The sequence below is a fragment of the Rattus rattus genome, chromosome 14 (assembly GCF_011064425.1).
Source record: "Rattus rattus isolate New Zealand chromosome 14, Rrattus_CSIRO_v1, whole genome shotgun sequence".
Taxonomy (NCBI): domain Eukaryota; kingdom Metazoa; phylum Chordata; class Mammalia; order Rodentia; family Muridae; genus Rattus; species Rattus rattus.
The window spans coordinates 72,867,884-72,887,987 of record NC_046167.1 but is presented as its reverse complement, the minus strand read 5'-3'; the positions used below and the strand labels follow the sequence as shown (position 1 = coordinate 72,887,987).

The 20,104-nt window shown below is 45.5% G+C and overlaps 1 protein-coding gene across 1 annotated transcript in view; it reads right to left on the bottom strand.

Moving 5' to 3' along the window:
- Simc1 (SUMO interacting motifs containing 1) overlaps positions 1-20,104 on the bottom strand; it is a 46,316-nt gene that overhangs the window by 5,233 nt on the left and 20,979 nt on the right. Inside the window, exons 3-8 of the mRNA XM_032919577.1 lie at positions 18,741-20,067; positions 16,056-16,288; positions 15,288-15,357; positions 7,083-7,237; positions 5,467-5,619; positions 3,744-3,872 (exon numbers count right to left, since the gene is read on the bottom strand). Coding sequence (XP_032775468.1) covers positions 3,744-3,872; positions 5,467-5,619; positions 7,083-7,237; positions 15,288-15,357; positions 16,056-16,288; positions 18,741-20,067 — 2,067 coding nt within the window. The remainder of the gene's footprint in view (positions 1-3,743; positions 3,873-5,466; positions 5,620-7,082; positions 7,238-15,287; positions 15,358-16,055; positions 16,289-18,740; positions 20,068-20,104) is intronic.

Here is a 20,104-nt window from a genome sequence, read left to right as displayed (position 1 = left end):
CCTACCCATAATTTTCGTGCTAGGCAGGAGGATCATGAGCCCTGATCAAGGGCCCTGGGATGCACCCTTGACCTGAAATTTCTTTCTTTTTTTTTTAAAGATTTATTTATTTATTATATAGAAGTACATTGCAGCTGTCTTCAGACACCCAGAAGAAAGAATCAGATCCCATTACAGATGGTTGTGAGCCACCATGTGGTTGCTGGGATTTGAACTCAGGACCTCTGGAAGAGCAGTTGGTGCTCCTAACCACTGAGCCATCTCTCCAGCCCAACCTGAAATTTCTAATGCTTCTTGTCACAGATACTACACTGGGGGAGAATGGAACGTCTTTAAAATACATTTAGTACTTAGCAACTAGGAAGTATATTCAGCAAAAACCTTTGACAAGTGAAGGTGAAATTAAAAAGCAATCATGATAAATAAAACAATGTAGCGAGCCAGGTATGGTAGTGTGCACTTCCTAATCCCTGCTCAGGAGGCAGAGGCTGGCAGATTTCTGAGTTTGGGGCCAGCCTGGTCTACAGAGTAAGTTTCAGGACAGTCAAGGTAACATAGACTCCGTCTTGGAAAAAGCAAACAATAGAGAAAAAGAAATTAACATAATTCCCCATATCCAGAGAATAAGGAGAAAAAATTATAACTGTGTCAACAGTTGTTAAAGTCCTCAGTATTTATTTATCCTTTAGAAAAATACCAGTCATGTAGAAGTAGACCTCTTCCCGTCTGACACGCTCCCCACTAACATCTACAGGTCCCCTCACATGCACTGCTCAGAACTGAATGGTTCCCCTAGGATGAACAGGTGAGGAGATCTGCTCACACCGTCTCTCTAACATTCCACTCGAAAGTTCTGGTGTAGCAAGGCAAGAGAAACAGACAAGAATCATATAGGTTAGAAAAGAGGATGTCGGGGGTTGGGGATTTAGCTCAGTGGTAGAGCTTGCCTAGCAACTGCAAGGCCCTGGGTTCGGGTCCCCAGCTCAAAAAAAAAAAAAAAAAAAAAAAAAAAAAAAAAAAAGGAGGATGTCAAACTCCATTTGCAGACAATTTGATTACATATGTAGAAAGGGCTAAGAAAACTACAAAAAAAAAAAAATAAAAGACAAAAAGTCTTGTTAGAATAGCTGAACTTGGGGTTGGGGATTTAGCTCAGTGGTAGAGCGCTTGCCTAGCAAGCACAAGGCAGTGCAAGGCCCTGGGTTGGGTCCCCAGCTCGAAGAAAAAAAAAAAAAAAAAAGAATAGCTGAACTTAGTAAGTTTGCAAGATTTCATTTTTTTTTTTTCCGGAGCTGGGGACCAACTCAGGGCCTTGCGCCATAGGCAAGCGCCTACCACTGAGCTAAACCCCCAACCCAAGATTTCATTTTTAACCAATGAGGAAACTGTCTTCCATCTTGACGTTTTTTTACATATTTATTATTAATAATGCCTGTGTGTATGGCCGCTCATGTCCAGGCATGTGGGTAGAAGTCACAGGGCAGTGTGGGCATCAGTTCTTTCCCCCCACCATGTGGGTCCCCGTAAGTGAGCTCAGAGTGTCAGGCTTAGCAGCAGCAGCGTTACCCAGAGCCGTCACGCCAAGCCTGTAAGGGTTTATACTCCACCAGCGCACGCCTGGGGGATGATGAGACCTTCTCATGAGTACTACATGAGGCCTGTGTAAAGTAACTGTGAAAATGTAAAATTGCAAATTATACCTGAGTTAATAATGAGCAAAAGTAAAGGTCACTTTATATATCTTCTAGTATAATTTGGGTGGGTGGCCAATTTACCACTTCTGAGAGAATCTTAGTTTTTATTTACATTGTTTTGGTCTACTCTAAGTCTAAACTTGAAGGATGACTTGTTAATCAAGTTGACATGGTAGGGAGTTTGGATCTGATGGTGTCCTGCTTCTTCCCAAGCAATTATGCCTGAAGACACATCAATTGCCTGGGAACCTCCTCCTTTCAACTCAACAAAGACCTAAGTAGTTCCCCTATCCTCTTTTTCCCTTTTTAATTACAGTTTGTGTTTTTTTTCTGACAGAAGTCATCTAGGAAAGGCTATGGCAAGCAAATAAATTTCCTGAAGATGGCCCACTGCTTCCATGGCTGCAGTGGGTGCACTCTGGAGAGGCACAGCCCAGAGACTTCATCTCAGGATTGATTCTCGCTGCTTTTCCGCCACTCTTAAGTTGCCTAATGATTCCTGCATCAGCCCACTCTATTGGGCAAGTTTCCTACAAATCAACATAAAGATGAACTTTTATGAATTAATGCTGTTTGGATGAATTAATGATTTTGTAGAATTCCTAATTTGATTCAAATAATTTTAAGAGGAAAGCTTTAGGAGATAGTTGTAGTTGGTTTGCCAGAAAGATATAAAGTTAGAAACAAGAATAGAATGTGCTCACTCCTCATAGAAGAGTAAATAAAGCCTGTGTTATAAAAATACAATGAGCTTTCTTTCATAAATTAAACTAAGAAGAGAAACAAGCTCAGGACAAATTTGTGATCAAGGAAAACATTCATTCTAGGTCAGGTCCAAGGATGATGCCACGGATATGCACTGTGGTAAAGCAAGGCCAGGTGAAAGTGTTGCTGTGAACCTATAATGAGCTGACAGAATGAACCATGCTATAAACTTACTGTGGCCATCCTTCTGTAACTTCCCCTTTGTGTAACATCTTATCCATGAGGTGATTTCATAAAGAACTTTTGTCTAGGGAGGTATAAAAAGGCTGAGAGAAGAAATAAAGTGTGGCTTTTGGGGCTGTGCTCCATCCACCAAATGTCTACATGTCTGTCTGTCTATATGTATTTACATGCATACATATGTAGTTATATGTGTACATATGTAAATATGCATGTGCACTTGTGAAATTGATGAAACTGGTGGTTAGGCAGGGCCACTGTGTGTGTGTGTGTGAGAGTGTGTGTGTGTGTGTGTGTGTGTGTGTGTGTGTGTATGGTGTGTGTGTGTACACATGACTTCGTTGCTTTCCTCTCTGACTCACGAAGTGGTAAGGAACTCTGATCCCCTTGCCTGGCTATCAAGGGGCACTTGAGGGAGAAACGAGTCCAAGTAACTAAGCTTTTTTTTTTTTTATCATCCCCTGCTGCTATCAGAGGAGTTAAATTGCCGAAGCCAGCAGCTTTGGCCCCAGAATAGCAGAGTTAAAGAAAGCTAAATTGCCAAAAATAAGCTTCTTTTGCCTCCCATCTCCAACTCCACACCCCCTTTGCTTCCTTTCCTCAGGGCACTGGATGCTGGTCTAGCATTGGCATTTTTCTCTTGACATTCTGTTTCTAGCAGGCACAGATAAAAAGTAATTTAAAAATAAATGACTTTTTTTAATTCTCTTAATTCTTTGAGACAGGGTTCCTTTCTTTTCTTTTTCAAGTTTTATTATTTAATGTATATGAGCATCCTGTCACTCACACACTTGAAGATGGCATCGGATCCCATTACAGATGGTTGTGAGCCACCGTGTGGGTGCTGGGATTTGAACTCAGGACCTCTGGAAGGGCATACAGTGCTCTTCATCACTGAGCCATCTCTCCAGCCTGAGACGGGGTTTCTTTGTGTTGTCCTTGTGGTCCTGGAACTCACTCTGTAGAGCAGGCTGGTTTTAAACTCACAGAGCTCTGCCTGCCTCTGCCTCCTGAGGGCGGCAATGAAGAGCCTGCATCAGCCCCGGCTTAGTTCTCTTTTAATGGAGAAGCCAAAGCCAAAACAAGCGAGTCAACTCTGCTCACCTCTGGCTCCTCTCGGGGATGTCCAGCACAAACCCAAACATCATCTCCGCTATTTTATTGGAGCTGCAGGTTGGAGTCCTGTCTACCTCTACGGCGATGGACAGCATCCTCTGAAGCTGACACACAATCCTGGGTGCAGAAAACAGAGACAAGTGAGAGGGAAGACATGGAGAGAGGCTTGCTAAAGCTGGAGAAGGCCTCAGCAGAGCACACCAACAGAGAGCACTGCGTGTGGAGGCGCACACCTTCAATTCAGAAGGCAGAGGCAGGCAGGCCAGCCTGATCTACGTAGTGAGTTTCAGGTCAGCTAGAGTTACTGTTGAGATTTTGCCTCAAAACAAAAAACCAAACCAAACCAAACCAAACCAAAACAAAACAAAAAAACACCACCACTACCACCAGCAGTAGAACAGAGCCTATTAGAAGGTCCTCCCAACACACAGGCCACGGAGAGCAAGCCAGCCCTTTGCTGGCTTACACTCAGCAGTCCATCCTTCTGAAGCCTTCTGCCAGCTCACACGTGAAACTTGGAGAATTTGAGGGTGAGCTACATAAGCAAGATGCTTTACAGTAAAGCAGAGCCATACAGTCCTAAGGGCCTAGAAAATCCTGTAAAGACATCTACGCCGCACCTCTCTATGACTAACATTATTTCATTTTCTTTGTTATAGAAGACACACATTTGTTATTTAATTTTTAATAATTCTAATTACTTAATTATTTTTATGTATTAATTACTTCTATGAACCATGTGCATGACTGGTGCTGACAGATCAACAGAAGGCCCTGGATCTCCTGCAACGGGAGTTACAGATGGTTGTGAGCGGCTGTGCGAGTGCTGGGAACTGAACCAGGTCCCTCTGGAAGAGCAGTTGGTGCTCTAACTGCTGAACCATCTCTCCATCCTCATCGTGTACATTTTCTATTAGTGCTTTCTTTCTGACACAGCAGTTCTCACTAAGACCAGCCTCAGACTTTCCAGGGATGGACCCTCACCTTCTCTCCCATTGGACACAAATATGGGAGAGGCAGACACAGCACGGGGAGGCTAAGCAGCACCTCAGAAGGTGAACTCGGCCTGACAGAACTCACTTAAAGTCATATAATATGGTGGGAGAGCATGGTTGTCAGAGAAAGTGCAGACGGTGAAAGTCAACAGAAGAGAACAGGCCAGCGTCTCATTCTGCAAGGAGACAGACGGCTCTAAGCTGCTACACTGGCTCTGTCCAGACTGACCAAGTCCTTTGTTGTTTTAAATAGGGCAGTTTCATTAGTATTTAAAGGAAAACAACAGGCAGGTGAGCTAGAGGTCTTGGCAGCTATGAGGTAGGAGATGGATGAGAGAGAGTTCCAAGTCTCCAGGAGCAGGACGGCTCATCAGTGGAGGTCAGAATGGCTATGTGGGGTGGGTGTCATCAGAGGAAGCAGTGTGTGGCAAAGCAGGCTAGGAATTTGGTTAGTATCCACAAAGGAGTAAGTTTAGCAGCGAGAACCTGTAAGCACCTGCCCTTCTCTTCTGCAGATGGCATTTAGGTCCTAGTGAACGCCACCAAGAATTCTACATAATTATATTCCTAGCCTAGATAAGTCCCCTACCGCCCCCCGAGAAAAAGTCTATGTTACAAGAGTTGGTAATTTGGAGCAAGCCGTTCTTAGGACCAGTCCTATTTGTTAGACACCAAACCCTCAAAGCCCTGGAGACAACCCTTTGCCTGCTCCTTACAGTTGATTGGTGTTCCTGGCCAGGTTAGGCTGGGGTGACAGATGGTCACTGCTCGTTTTCAAGACTCCTGGTCCTGGAGAGGTCTGCGTCTCGTCCTGGGGTGGAGTTAATGCATTTTCAGTCACTGCTTTGACCAGCCACTTGATAACGTCTCTGGAATACAGAAGAGACCAGAAGGAAAGGTGTGCACCGCTGCTGTGCAACAACGCGCAGAGCTGCACTCTGGTTCCCTGCGCTTGCAGACGGGGGATTCCTTCCTCCACACAGTGCGGCGGCATGGCTGTAAAAGCCAACTGGAATGTGAATGTTTTTCCTCTTTCTCCGCTGTGCTGCTGGGGACTGAGCCTAGGACCTTGGGCATGCCAGTCTGTCAGCCATTCTTCCAGGAGGCTGACCCTCAACACCGTCCTGTAAGTCATACCTTAATAATATTTTATCCTTGCTGTGGCAAACACCGGACAAAATACCTCGAGGAGGAAAGATTTATCTCAGCTCTAAGTTTGAGTGGGGTCGGTCGGAGGCTGCCGGGACCTGTGCAGTCAGGCACAGCACCCGGCAGCATAGGCAGACGCTGTTTTTTCACTCCTTGGTGGATTGAAAACCACACAGAAGCGGGGATGTAAAGTGGCTGGTGTGCACTGCAGCGCCAGGTTTACCTGCCCTGTCCACTAGCCAACACCTCCACATAATGTGTGTGGTGAATCCATCGAGGGATTAACACATTCATTAGGGCAGAACCCCAGGTCCACCTGCCTCTAGGAAGCACCCCGGGGAGGCAGAGGACTGAATCTGACCAGCGGCACTCCCTAACTAGTGGGCAGCGGGACTAGCTGGCCAGGTCGGTCTTCACGCACTGTCCCCAAGCCTCATCCATTAAAGGTAAGAGCTGGGCTCAGTGGACATGCACTGCAGTTGTCCTCTATGTAGGCCTTGGGAAGGCAAAACAGCTCATTAGGCTAATATTTATTCTGATGATTACTAACTGCTAAGTAACCAAGATTTTAAAAGGTGGCATTGAACACATACAGACTCTCCCTTCCGAAAGCCAGTTCGCCCTAGAGAAAATACAATTGTCAAGAACTGACCTGGAGGTGGCGGCATACACCTTTGATCCCAGCACTCAGGAGGCAGAGGCGGGTGGATCTTGTGAGTTTGAGGCAGCCTGGTCTACCCAGGGAGTTCCAGGATAGCCAGGGGTATATAGAGAGACCATGTCTCAAAACCCAAACACATAGAAAGAAATCAGAGACCCAAACAACCAAACCCCACCCCTGTCGAAGGTAACTGACGTGGAAAACAGGTGTTATAGACAAAACTGGAGGACAATTAGAAAAGATAAGAGATGTGTGGGTGCAGGCTTTTAAAAACTAGAATGTTATTTGCTTATTTTAAATAGAAACATGTAGGGTGATCCCTTGCCAAACATATTTTCCAAAACTTAAGGATCATTTTCACTTTAAAATGGCCTACAAGATGCTGAGCACAGCGCAGGACTGAAAACCTACAGCAAACAGTCCTTTGTCCCTCCTCTTCCTCTTTTTCCTCCTCCTCTTCTTTTCTTCAAGGTTTCAAAGTACAGCCTGGGCTGAGTTACCCCACTTGTACTATGGGATTACCTGACGTTGTGGGGCTGTTTGTCACATGACAGAACAGTGTTTGCAATGGATTGCTGTAGGTGCTGCCGCTGTCTCCTCAGGATCTGCTGGAAGTCATCCTCCAGGGTCTGCACCACGTACCGTAGAAAGAGAACTCGTCCAGGTAGAGTTTGCCCCTGTGGAAAGAAGAAGAGGAGGAAGTCAGGGTTGCTTTTCAGTCTCTTAGATGACAGGAAAGTGTGGGCTGCCATGAGTCAGCATGTTTATCCGTATCAGAGAGAGATTTCTGGGAGACAGCAGGTCTTCTGAGTCATGGCAATAAAAACTATCAACTGTTTCCTGGAGTGGGTGGTACCATTTACAATCTCACCAGCAGTGATCAGACTTATGTCTTATACATACTATGTTAAATTTCTATCCTAGCCATTTTAAATAGTGTTCTAGTTTGAATGTATATCCTCCACAGGTTCATGACTGAAGGAGTGGTTCTCAGCTGCTGTTATTGTAGAAGCTTTGAAACCTTTGGAGATGGGGCCTAGGCAGATGAACCAGGTCCCTGGGAACATGCCTGCAGAGGGAACATGCTGCAGAGGAACATGCCTGCAGAGGGAACATGCCTGCAGAGGGAACATGTCTGCAGAGGGAACTTGCTGCAGAGGGAACATGCTGCAGAGGGAACATGCTGCAGAGGGAACATGCTGCAGAGGGAACATGCCTGCAGAGGGAACATGTCTGCAGAGGAACATGCCTGCAGAGGGAACATGCCTGCAGAGGGAACTTGCTGCAGAGGGAACATGCCTGCAGAGGGAACATGTCTGCAGAGGGAACATGCCTGCAGAGGGAGCATGCCTGCAGAGGGAACTTGCTGCAGAGGGAACATGCCTGCAGAGGGCAGAGGGAACATGCCTGCAGAGGGAACATGTCTGTCTGCAGAGGGAACATGCCTGCAGAGGGAACATGTCTGCAGAGGAACATGCCTGCAGAGGGAACATGCTGCAGAGGAACATGCTGCAGAGGGAACATGCTGCAGAGGAACATGCTGCAGAGGGAACATGCTGCAGAGGAACATGCCTGCAGAGGGAACATGTCTCCGGAGGGCTCTTACTTGTCCCAGCCCCCTTTCCCTCCCCTTCTGAATATTAAGTGAGCAGCTTTTCCTCCCTTCCACACTCTTCTGCCAGGATGTTTGCCTCACTACACTTTAGAACAGAACAGCAAACCATGGACTGAAATCTCTGAAACCAAGAGCCTAGATAAATTTGTATTTTTAAAAATTTTCAAGTATTTGCCACTGTGTGGAAAGGTTTGGTAGTCAGCTTACTCATAGCCGCCCAAGGCTACAAAGGCTTTCATTCTGCGAAACTGATTAAACAGTGGCTGCTCACTCTGCACCCCCCTCACCCCCTAGTAATAGCTACCTGCTTGTCTCTTGTTTTTCTTGGCAAGGAAGAGACATCATGGACCACCTCACAGTGGGAGACAACACATTCTTCCCAGGATGTCTCAGAATGCTTCTAGTGTCCAACTCCCTCCAGCAGTAGTAAGCTCCTCTAATGCCATCAACTGCAAACCTGCCGATGGACTAAAGTCCTCACCAGTCCCTTGGTTGTCTGCGTGTTTTTGGTTTTCCAAGACAACCCTCGCTGTCCTGAACTTTCTGTAGACCAGGGTGGCCTCAAAAGCACCTGCCTCTGGCTCCAGAGTGCGGGGATTAAAGGCCTGGGCCACCACTGTGTCTCCCCACCCTCCCAACCCACCCCTGCCGGCTCTACCCCATCACTAGAGAGAGAGAAAGAAGGGTAGGGAGGATGGCAGTGGGGATATCCCCACTAATCTCCTTCCCTTAGTTTCTTCTTTGAGCAGTAACAAACTCCTTTGCCTTCTAACAAACTGCAAACAACCCCATGAGAGACCGACAACCACCCACCATGCCTCAGGGCCTAGCATTTATAGACCCTCTGAAAAGTTCCCAGAATTCCAAACGTCACACAGTCACAAAAACTATCTGCAGCTTGCAAAAGAACACCTCTGCTCGAGCAGGAGGCAAATCACAGTCAGCCGCTGTGGACAGTCTGAAGCAGCCCCAGATACCCATGACTGGGACTAAAACAAAAACACTTTCTTAGAACAGTTCTGTGTTTTTCTACTACAAAGCTTTAACACTATGAACCCTGAGATTTTATTTACTGAACAGTTTCTAGTCATGGTGTGGCTCAGCCTGTAGCACTCACCTTTATTCCCTCTGGCCACAATGTAGACACGCCCTTAATCCAGAACAGTGAATGTAACTTCAATTTGTAGAAGGAAGCACCCATGCTCGGAAGCAAAGTGACTAATCAGAGACTTGGTGGAATAGGCTATGCCCAGCTCTCACAAGGACAGACAGGATGAAGAGGCTACTCAGGAGAGCACCACAGAGAAAAAAGGAGAGGAGAGGAGAGGGAGGGGAGGGAGGAGGGGGGAGGGGAGGGGGGGGGGGAGGGAGAGGAGGGGGAGGGGGAGGAGAGGGGAGAGGAGGAGGAGGGGAGGGGAGGAGGGAGAAAGAGAAGGCAGTTTTAGCAGGAGAGTCACAGAGACAGAAAGAACAAGCTAGACAACTGTGAAGACAGAATGATTCAGAGAATGGGAAGGAGCCAGGAGATTAGAACAGATTGAAAAAGTTAGTATGAGGCCAAGCAGAGCAATGCAGGGGCAGCACAGAGGAACCAGACTGAATCAGTCAGCTTGGAGAGTTGGAGCCAGAAGAGCTGAGCTCAACCAGCCAGCCAGAGCTCAGACAGAACTAGAAAGGGTGAGCTTATTCAGCAGTAAGTCTCATCCTGAAAACATCCTAGGTCTTGGTAAGATTGTACAGAGGCTAGAAGCTTCCAGGACAAGGCCTAGGTTAGTAAGTAACTGGGAGCAGTAGGCCTCGGAGACAATTTCAACAGGAGAATAAAAGTTACATTTACATAGAACTGTTGCCCCTTTTCTAGTAAAACCCACTTTAGGCATGTGCACGTACTGCCCTTATTCTGTTGTTTTATATATGCATGGTGGGTTTGTGTGTAGGACAGAGAACAGCAGGCGTCCTGTCCTGCACCCATCTTTTTACATGGATGCTGGGGATTTGAACTCAGGTCTCTGTGCTTGCACAGTAAGTACTCTATCTGTTGAGTCATCTTCCCAGCATTATGCACTATATTTAAAAAACAACAACAACAAAAAAACCCAAAACCAATTTTTTGTGCTGAATGATGGTGATGTACACCTTTAGTCCAAGCACTCATGAAGCAAAGGCAGGAGGATTCATGAGTTTGAGGTGAGCCTGGTCTACAGAGTGAATTCCAGGACAGCCAGGGTACCCAGAGAAATCTTGTCTCAAAGCAAACAAACAAAAAACCAAACCAAAACTTTTTGTTTAAATATTTATCATGTTGATATGGGTGTGTGTCCATATGTTTGTGAATATGCACATGAATACACACACGTGTGGACAACTCATGGAAGTCAATTCTCTCCTGCCACATGAGTCCAAGGGTTTATACTCAGCTGTCAGGCTTGTCACCAAGTTTCTTTACTTGGTGGGACACCATGCTGGTCCTCATATAGCATACTTTTAAATTATATATCGCATGCTGTGTCTTCTATATGATACTTAATGCTAGAGTATAACTTCTGAGAGTCCTTTCTCTCCCACACTTTGTTCATGTGCCTTCGTGTTTATTCCAGGATCCCTAACCTTCAAGCTCCTGGAGGATTCCTTGTCTCCATTCTCAACTCACTGTGCTCACTACAGGAGTGCTGAGTCACCACAACACCAGGAGCTGTGTGACATAGGTTCTGGGAACCAAACTCAGGATGTCACGCTTTTACCCAGTGAACTCTCTTGCTAGCCTCTATGTACTGTACTTTCTTTAGTTTCCCCAAACGACTTGTTCCTGTGTTTTCTCAAAGCTCATAATCTCTTGCTTTCCCTGCTGCTTGCCTATGGAATTGGGAGCCCTTTCAGCAGTTGGAACACAGTGAGACCACACCTGTGCTCTAACACAGGCACGGCAAAAACTAATCTCCTGAGAAACCCCCAGACAAACGGGCACTCATGGAGCATGGAAACCTGCCTGCCTCTAGGAAGGAGCTGAGGAAGGAGTGGTTTCTCTCTGAACGTAGCTTGTTCCATTGAGTGAGGGGAAGTACCTGAGCATGGCACACACTACAGAATTTCTCCATGACTTAGACCACTATGTAGCTGCTCTGGCCCCTGGAGCTCTCACGAGTCTTGATTTCTATTTGTTGTCTGGAAGTTTGGATGACATGTTCCTCCTAAGTTTCAGGCATTCGAGTACTCGGTCCCTGGTTGTGCTGGAGTAGGAGTAGGCATGTCCTTCTTGGAGGAGGCATGTCACTGAAGGTTTCAAAACTCCCACCACTCCCATTCCCTGTCTCCTGCCTATGGATCACGATATAAGTCCATGCCCCACTATCACGGGCTCTAACCCCTGGAACCAAGTCACTTATACCGTATAAGAGTTTTTTGTTTTTTTTTTTTTAAATATGTTTACTTACATGTTTATTTATGAGTACACTGTCGCTGTCTCCAGACACACCAGAAGAGGGCATCAGATCCCATTACAGATGGTTGTGAGCCACCATGTGGTTGCTGGGAATTGAACTCAGGACCTCTGGGAGAGCAGCTGGTGCTCTTAACCACTGAGCCACCTCTCCAGCCCCGTATAAGAGTTTTGATGTGATGTCAAGGTTTGTTGTGCATTTGTTATTGATCAATCATCAACTGTTTCCCAGACTGTGGTGTACTTAAATATGCCTAAAATAAAGCACGGAATAAAGTGCCAGACTCAAAGTTTGAACCAAGACTTGCTACCGAGTTGTGCTGCACCTAATTTCCTTCTTGTGTCCCCTGGATTGACACTCTGCTGGCCTTGGTGCAGGCAGAGACACCCTCCCCTACTGTGACAGACTGTGACTGTGAGGGTTCTTTTGGATGAATGTGGAGGACTTTGGGACATTGGACTCAGGAATTTTCAGAGAGGAATGATATTTGTAACGAGGCTAGAGACTGTTCTTGTCATATTTTAGCTTTCTGACCTTGTCCTGAGAATTTGCCTGAGGCTAAACTGAGAAGTATTAAATTGATTTCTCGGGAAGATATTTCCAGACAACCCAATACTGACTGTCGTGGTTATTAGCAATTCCTCCTACTCAGGTCCACAGCGGTGAGAGGTGAGTAAGGCAGGAAGCCGTACAATGCACAGCTCAACAAGAGGGGCGCACAGGAAATTTCGTGTTGGAGTTACCTGTGCTGAAGGGATAAGGGGATTAAGAAAGCCTGAGCCACAGTAGAGTAAATAAAGCTCCCAGCTTCGAGAGGAAAAGGCACGAGGACTCTCTGCTCCTACACAGCAGCAACGGAAGCGGCCGCAGACGTGAGTCAGAGGACCGGCTCATCCCAAGCAAGTATACGAACTTGCCGTTTCTGTCCATGCACTTCTGACTTTAGAGACACAAAGGGTCCCGAGTAAAGGGGCTGTGAATCTTTCTCCACAGTTGCTTTCTCCACAATCTTGCTCTGAGAGCAAGTGTGTGCTAAGGGCTCCCTGCCTGCATGGAAGCCATGAGAGGTCACTACACAGAGCTGTGAGAGTGAAGTCTGCACTGTACTGAAGATGCCAGAGCCACTGGACATCTGCCGGAAACTGCACATGCAGGCAGCGGGGCCAGCTCAAGTGAGAGAAGCATGCAGCAGGCTGCAAAACTGGAAGGTGGGGTCATCCAAGTCCTTTGACACCAAACACGGACATACAGGATTGGGAGTCTGATCTGCTGTTTCCCCGGGCTGCAGCATTTCCTCACTAGGCCCTCTTTCCCCCCTTTGGAGGAATGGTATATGCTGTGCCATTGTAGAAAGAAGCGTATAATGTGTGTTTTGAGTTTATAGAGGCTTACACTTAAGAGACCACCTTGAGTCTCAGGAGAGACTTTAGACTTTTAAATGGTGTTGAGACTGAAAGACTATGGAGTTTTGAAGTTGGACCGAATGTATTTTGTATTATGATATGGCCATGAGACTATGGTGGCCAGTGAGAGAAAGGTTCGAATGAGATTGGCCCATTAGTTCATACACTTGAATACTTGGTCCCTATTTAGTGGAACCATTTGGGAAGGATTAGAAGGTGTGGCTTTGTTGAAAGAGGTGTGTCATTGGAGGGTGCCCCCTTCTACTCCCAGGGTGTGCTCTCAATTCTTGTTTCCAAGATGAGAGTTCTTGGCTGCTGTTCTAATGATGTGCCTGCCCTGTGCTCCGCTATGACAGCTATGGCTCTAACCCTGAGATTATATGCTGCAAATAACCATTCCTTCTAAGTCGCCCTTGGCCATGGCATTTCATTCACAACAACAGAAAAGTAAGTAAGATGTGTTGTTAACAGTGCCTCTGTGGACAGCAAGGGTCTGGAGCTTCCTAGTTTGCCGTCACACTGATGTCTCTCTAACTGATCCTTGATGCCTTGCCTGGGATCCCATATGTCCCCATTTTGGCACTCAGCCTCCTGAGAAACAGAGTCTGAGAATATAGTTTCACTTTCCTGCACAGCTGCATGTCTGGAAACGCATTTGTGTATTTATGTACTTATTTAGCGTGTATGACACCTTTGCCTGCATGTGTATATGTGTGACACATGTATTTCTGTTGTTCACAGAGGTCAGAGGAGTCAGATCACTTGGAATTGGCGTTACAAACTGTCTAGGGTTTTACTGCTGTAAAGAGACAACATGACTAAGGCAATTCTTATAAGGACAGCACTTAATTGGGGCTGGCTTACAGGTTCAGAGGTTCAGTCCGTTACTGTAAACACAGCAGCGTGCAGACAAACACGGTGCTAGAGGAGCTGAGAGCTCTACATCTTGATCCACAGGCAGCAGCAGGAGACTGTGCTTGAGCACAGGAGACCTCAAAGCCTGCCTCCATGGCAACACACTTTCTCCAACAAGGCCACACCCACTCCACTAAGGCCACACCTCCTAAGAGTGTCACTCCCTATGGGCCAAGCATTCACACACATGGGGTCCATGTGTATTCAAACCATGAATGGAGCCACCATATAGGTGCTGGGAATTGAACCTTGGTCCTCTACAAGACCGGCCAGTGCTCTCAACCACTAAGCCATCTTTGCAGCCCACATCTTTATTTCATCCTCATACTCAAAACATACAGTTTGATTGAGTATAAGTAGAAACTCCTTTGTTGAATTACCTTAGGGTGTACAGACAGAATGCTGGCAGCTAAATTTGGAGGTCACTAAAGACAGAATGTGGAAACTTTCCTTCTGGATTACTGACTTTCTATCTTTTGGTTTTTTAGACATTTTGCCTACTGTGTTCCAGAGTGTAGTAGTTGACAGTGCCACATGATTTCTAGCAGAAACCTACTCATCATCCATAGAACTTGTTCACGCCACTCAGCGGAGAGATTGGCTTTCTGAGTGGGAAAGTTCTCTGGTGCTCTGATGTGAAGCTTTGCCCTGCCCGGCTGTGGCAGTCTGTCTGTCTGTCTGTCTGTCTGTCTGTCTGTCTCTCTCTCTCTCTCTCACTCGTGTGCCAGCTCGCGGCTGTCTTCTCACCAGTCACTCTGATATTTTCCTCAGATCTCTTCAATTGCTATTATGTGTATCCTCCTTCTCCTTTCCATAGTTACAGCTTATAACTTTCTCCACTTATTCACTAGCATTTTAATATTATGTATTTGGGATTAAACTCTCAGACTTCATGCACAGTAGGCAAGTGCTCCACCACTGAGCTGTATCACTAACCCCTTTAATAATATTTTTAATTTAGTTTCAAGTAGAGAAGACATGAATACATTAGTATTGAGTTGGGAATCAGCATGGTTTAAAACTAGTTTTTTGGTAGGGTAGGACCATCTGCAGGAAATAATGGCAGAGACATTACTAACAGTTTTGTTTTCGTTTTTTGCTACTTCTCTTTGTAGTTAAATTGTCTTCTGTGGATCACTGAGATGGGTCAGTCGTAAAGGCAGTTGCTGCCAAGGCTGAAAACATGAGTTCAATCCCCGGGACCCACAGGATGGAAGGAGTGGTCTTCTGACTTCCACACACACACACACACACACACACACACCACGGTGCTCTCAAACACACCCCATACTCAAACCCACACACAAATGCAATTTGAAAATTCCTCTGTAAAGATATGTCCTCATATTTATGTTACCTCTTCCTCCATGACATAGGTGAGCAGTTTCCAGTCCCACTCCACTGTCTTGGCATTGGCTGGATGCAGCCTGAAAGTCAAGTGACATCAATTACAACTCTGGAGACTTCAGTGACAGAAAGAGTAGCATCTGGAAGGTGACAGGAGAAAAAGCCCCTTCTTATCATAAGCCATCTGGCCTACTTTCCGGGACCACAGCATGCCAGTGGAGGGCAGCCTATAGTCAGTGAGCTTGATCTGTCAGGACTGCATGAAACATGTGCATTGTTGAGCTAATCACAACACTGTATTCTTCAGTTCACTACAATTGCCTAAAAAATAGACTCATATGTCATGCTAACCCAATTATAATACAACTCAGTCGGTGGAATTACCAAAGTTGATTTTCTAACCCAAAATACTATAAAAATCTGAAGGTAAAGACTATAGAAAACTGGGCCCCAGCAGCCATTTAGGAAAACAGTATCAAATAACATTCCCAGGTTTCTAGGGAAAGTAAGTCAGTAAATTCTTTTTTTTTTTTTTTTTTTGGTTCTTTTTTTCGGAGCTGGGGACCGAACCCAGGGCCTTGCGCTTCCTAAGTAAGCGCTCTACCACTGAGCTAAATCCCCAGCCCCAGTAAATTCTTTTACTGGCAATTGAAGCCAGTTTTGATTAGGTTTCCAGCCACTGGAATTAATGTTATTAAGGAAGCTCCCGGGTCAGCTGAATAAAAGCTGAGTCTAGGTTCCCTAGAAGACTTGGCCAAGCAGCTGTAACGATTCATACTGTTGGATTTTCATGAGAAGCATGTAGGCCTCCTTGAGGACATCCACAGTCTCAGAGCCGCTCAGCAGGATTTTCTGGATGATGTGAGCCACAATTTCTCTGGGTGGGTAATGTTGGGGTGAAACAAAGTCCATTAAAAACTGCACAGTTCCCAAAGGGAAGTTTTCCTCAATAGTGTTTGTCACCATTCTTAGTCTTCGATGAGGGATGGGTTCTAATTTCTGACCCTTGCTCTGTAGAGACAAAGAGATAGATAGGCATCAGGATGGGTTCTACCCTTCCTAAAAGCAAGACATTCTGCAATAGGTTGAAACTGCAATGTTCTCTATGCATTTGAAATATTTTATTAAAGAGAAACAAAGCTCTACTTAAACAAAACAAAACAAACAAACAAACAAAAAACCCCAAAACTTCTTAATGATGTGGGGAAGTTAAAAGAGAGAAATTCTAAATTTTACATATGACATGACTTTATCCATGTCCAAATGTAACAGAAAGGAATAAACCAGAGAGCCAAGAGCAGTGTGAGAGGGGCTCTGAGTCCCTGGCTTTCCTGCCTCCACCTGCTACGTGCTAGGATTGTAGGTCAGGAGACTTAGGGGTAGGGACGCTGTATTGGTAAGAAAGTCCGAGCGTTGTGCTGCTAGAAGAAGGACTACTACTTTCTTCCCTTCCTCCCTCCCGTTCTTTTTCCTATTTGAGAGGGTATCGTATGGCCCAGATTGACATGGAATTTGTAGTAGAGGCTGGTTTTGAACTTTTGATCTTCTTGCCTCTAGTTCCTAAGCACTAAAATTACAGGCATGTACCACCATGCATGGTTTTTAACCATTACCTTCTATAAACAACAAACCCAATAACAAATACATATGTTTTTTTAAAAAATCCTAATTACTAAAAACAATGTAAATGGTCATGTAAGACTGTAAACAGTCATGTATAGATGGAAAGTCATATAGATGGAAATGGTCAAGTATAGATGGAAACAGTCATGTATGAATGGAAACGGTCTTGTATGATGGAAACGGTCATGTATAGATGGAAATGGTCATGTATGAATGTAAACAGTCATGTATGAATGTAAATGGTCATGTATGAATGTAAACGATCATATATGGATGGAAACGGTCATGTATGGATGGAAATGTTCATGTATACATATAAATGATCATATATGGATGGAAATGGTCATATATAGATGGAAACGGTCATGTATGGATGGAAACGGTCATGTATGGATGGAAACGGTCATGTATGGATGGAAATGGTCATGTATGGATGGAAACGGTCATGTATGGTTGGAAATGGTCATGTATGGATGGGAATGGTCACGTATGGATGGAAACGGTCACGTATGGATGGAAACAGTCACATATGGATGAAAACGGTCACGTATGGATGAAAACGGTCACATATAGATGGAAACAGTCATGCATGGATGGAAACAGTCATGCATGGATGGAAACGGTCATGCGTGGATGGAAATGGTTATGTATAGATTGAAACAGTCATGTATAGATGGATATGGTTATGTATAGATGGAAATGGTCATGTATGGATGTAAACAGTCATGTATGAATGTAAACGATCATGTATGAATGTAAATGGTCATGTATGGATAGAAACGGTCATGTATAGATGGAAATGGTCATGTATGGATGGAAACGGTCATGTATGGATGGAAATAGTCATGTGTAGATGGAAATGGTCATGTATGGATGGAAACAGTCATGTATGAATATAAACAGTCATGTATGAATATAAACAGTCATATATAGATGGAAATGGTCATGTATGGATGAAAACAGTCATGTATGGTTGGAAACAGTCATGTATGGTTGGAAATGGTCATGTATGGATGGAAATGGTCATGTATGGATGGAAATGGTCATGCGTGGATGGAAATGGTCATGTACAGATGGAAACAGTCATGTATAGAGAGGCAACGGGAAGGAAATACATGGAGAGCTCTCTTTCCAGCCCTTCCTCTTTGGCTTTTCAGTTTGACATATTTCCTTGTGTGTGTGTTTATGAGGACAACTGAATACCACAAAGGCAGGGTCAGGGGACAGTTTATAGGAGTCAGTTCTCTGCTTCCATCATGTGGGTCCAGGCCATAGAATACAAGTTGTGAGGCTTGGCAGCAAATGCCTTTACCTTCTGAGCCACTCTGCTGGCCCGGAACCACTTTAAACAGATATAAAGGCTGAGGGGGAGTTCTGGATAACAGAAAGGCTTCATGCTACGAGACAGTAACATTTTTGTCCATATATAGCTAATTAAGTCCTCAAATGGGAAATGGTATCCTCATTAAAGTTTAAAACTGAATTTCTACTTCTAAATTCTAAGGAATGATTTGAGGCATTGAAGTGACAAGAGTCTTCTCCCTGTGATATGGGAAATGTATGGACTTCAGGAAGAGGAGGATGAAGGAGCGGAAGACAAGATTTTGATGAAGGCCAGTGACAAATTAGATACAAACACGCACCTCATACACATCACCTCATTTAGTGCCCAGAGTTGTACGGGGTTTTAAGTGTGGGCCGAGATCTGAATACAGTTCTAGTTCCCCCCATCAAGTTGGGAAAAGATTAAAAAAAAAATTGTTTATCTTCGGCCCGTTACTCTAGTCACTGTAACGTCATTGAAGACTCAGTCCCCAAGGGGGCGAGTGTGCTAGCTTACCTCTCGTGTGTCTTTATCCGGTATTAACGTCTGGAAGAAGAGATGATGTACTGGAGGCCGTAGGAAGTACTTCAGTCTATGCAGGCAAGGCCTATTGTACACCCCAGCTTGTGCTATTTGTCCCTGTATCTGGGCAGAGCCAGGGGTGGCAGACTGTGGCAGTGATCTCTCTTCTCTGGCTGAGCTGTTTGAGACCATGAGCCAAGGACGTTTTTCTGAGGAAAATTCAGACTGTTGAGACAGTGGGTTAGCAGAGCAGCTTGGAGAGGATGGAGCCGAGATAGTCATAGGAGAATGGCGATTCTGCACAGCATTCAGGGACGATTTGGGCCTGCCTTTTGCCAAATCCAATAACTCTTGTGGTACGTGTGACACATCTCCTGATAAGTTTGGTGTATTTCCAAGTGACTCTAACATATTGCCAGGTGACTGTGGCACATCTCCTAATGATGGTGACACACCTCCTGGTGACTGCATCCCATCTCCTGATGCTGGTGACACACTTCCTGGTGACTGCATTGCGTCTCCTAATGATGGGGTCACACCTCCTGGTGACTGCATTGCGTCTCCTGATGCAGGTGACACACCTCCTGATGACTGTGGCACATCTCCTAATGATGGTGTCACACGTCCTGGTGACTGCATTGCATCTCCTGATGCAGGCGACACATCTGGTGACTGCATTGCATTGCCTGATGCAGGTGACACACCTCCTTCTGATTGTATCACATCTCCTGATGACTGTGGCACACCTCCTGGTGACTGCATCCTATCTCTTAATGACCGTGGCACCCCTCCTTGTGACTTTATCACATCTCCTGATGCTGGTGACGCACCTCTTGGTGATTGTATCACATCTCCTGATGACTGTGACACACTTCCTGGTGACTGCATCCGATCTCTTAATGATTGTGGCACACCCAATGAGGACTGTATCACCCCACCTGATGACTGTGTCACACCTCCTGATGACTGAATAACATTTCTTAGTGACTGCATCACACTTCCTGATGACTGGGTCACACCTCCTGGGGACTGCATCATACATCCTGATGACTGCATCACACTTCTTAGTGACCGTGTCGCACCTCCAGATGATTGCATCATATCTCCTGCTGACAGCATCACACCTCCTGGGGACTGCATCATACATCCTGATGACTGCATCACACTTCTTAGTGACCATGTCACACCTCCTGATGACTGCGTCACACCTGATGACTGCATCACACCTCCTGATGACTGCATCACACTTCTTAGTGACTGCGTCACACCTGATGACTGCATCACACCTCCTGATGACTGCATCACACTTCTTAGTGACTGACTGCATCACTGTACTTCTTAGTGACTGCGTCACACCT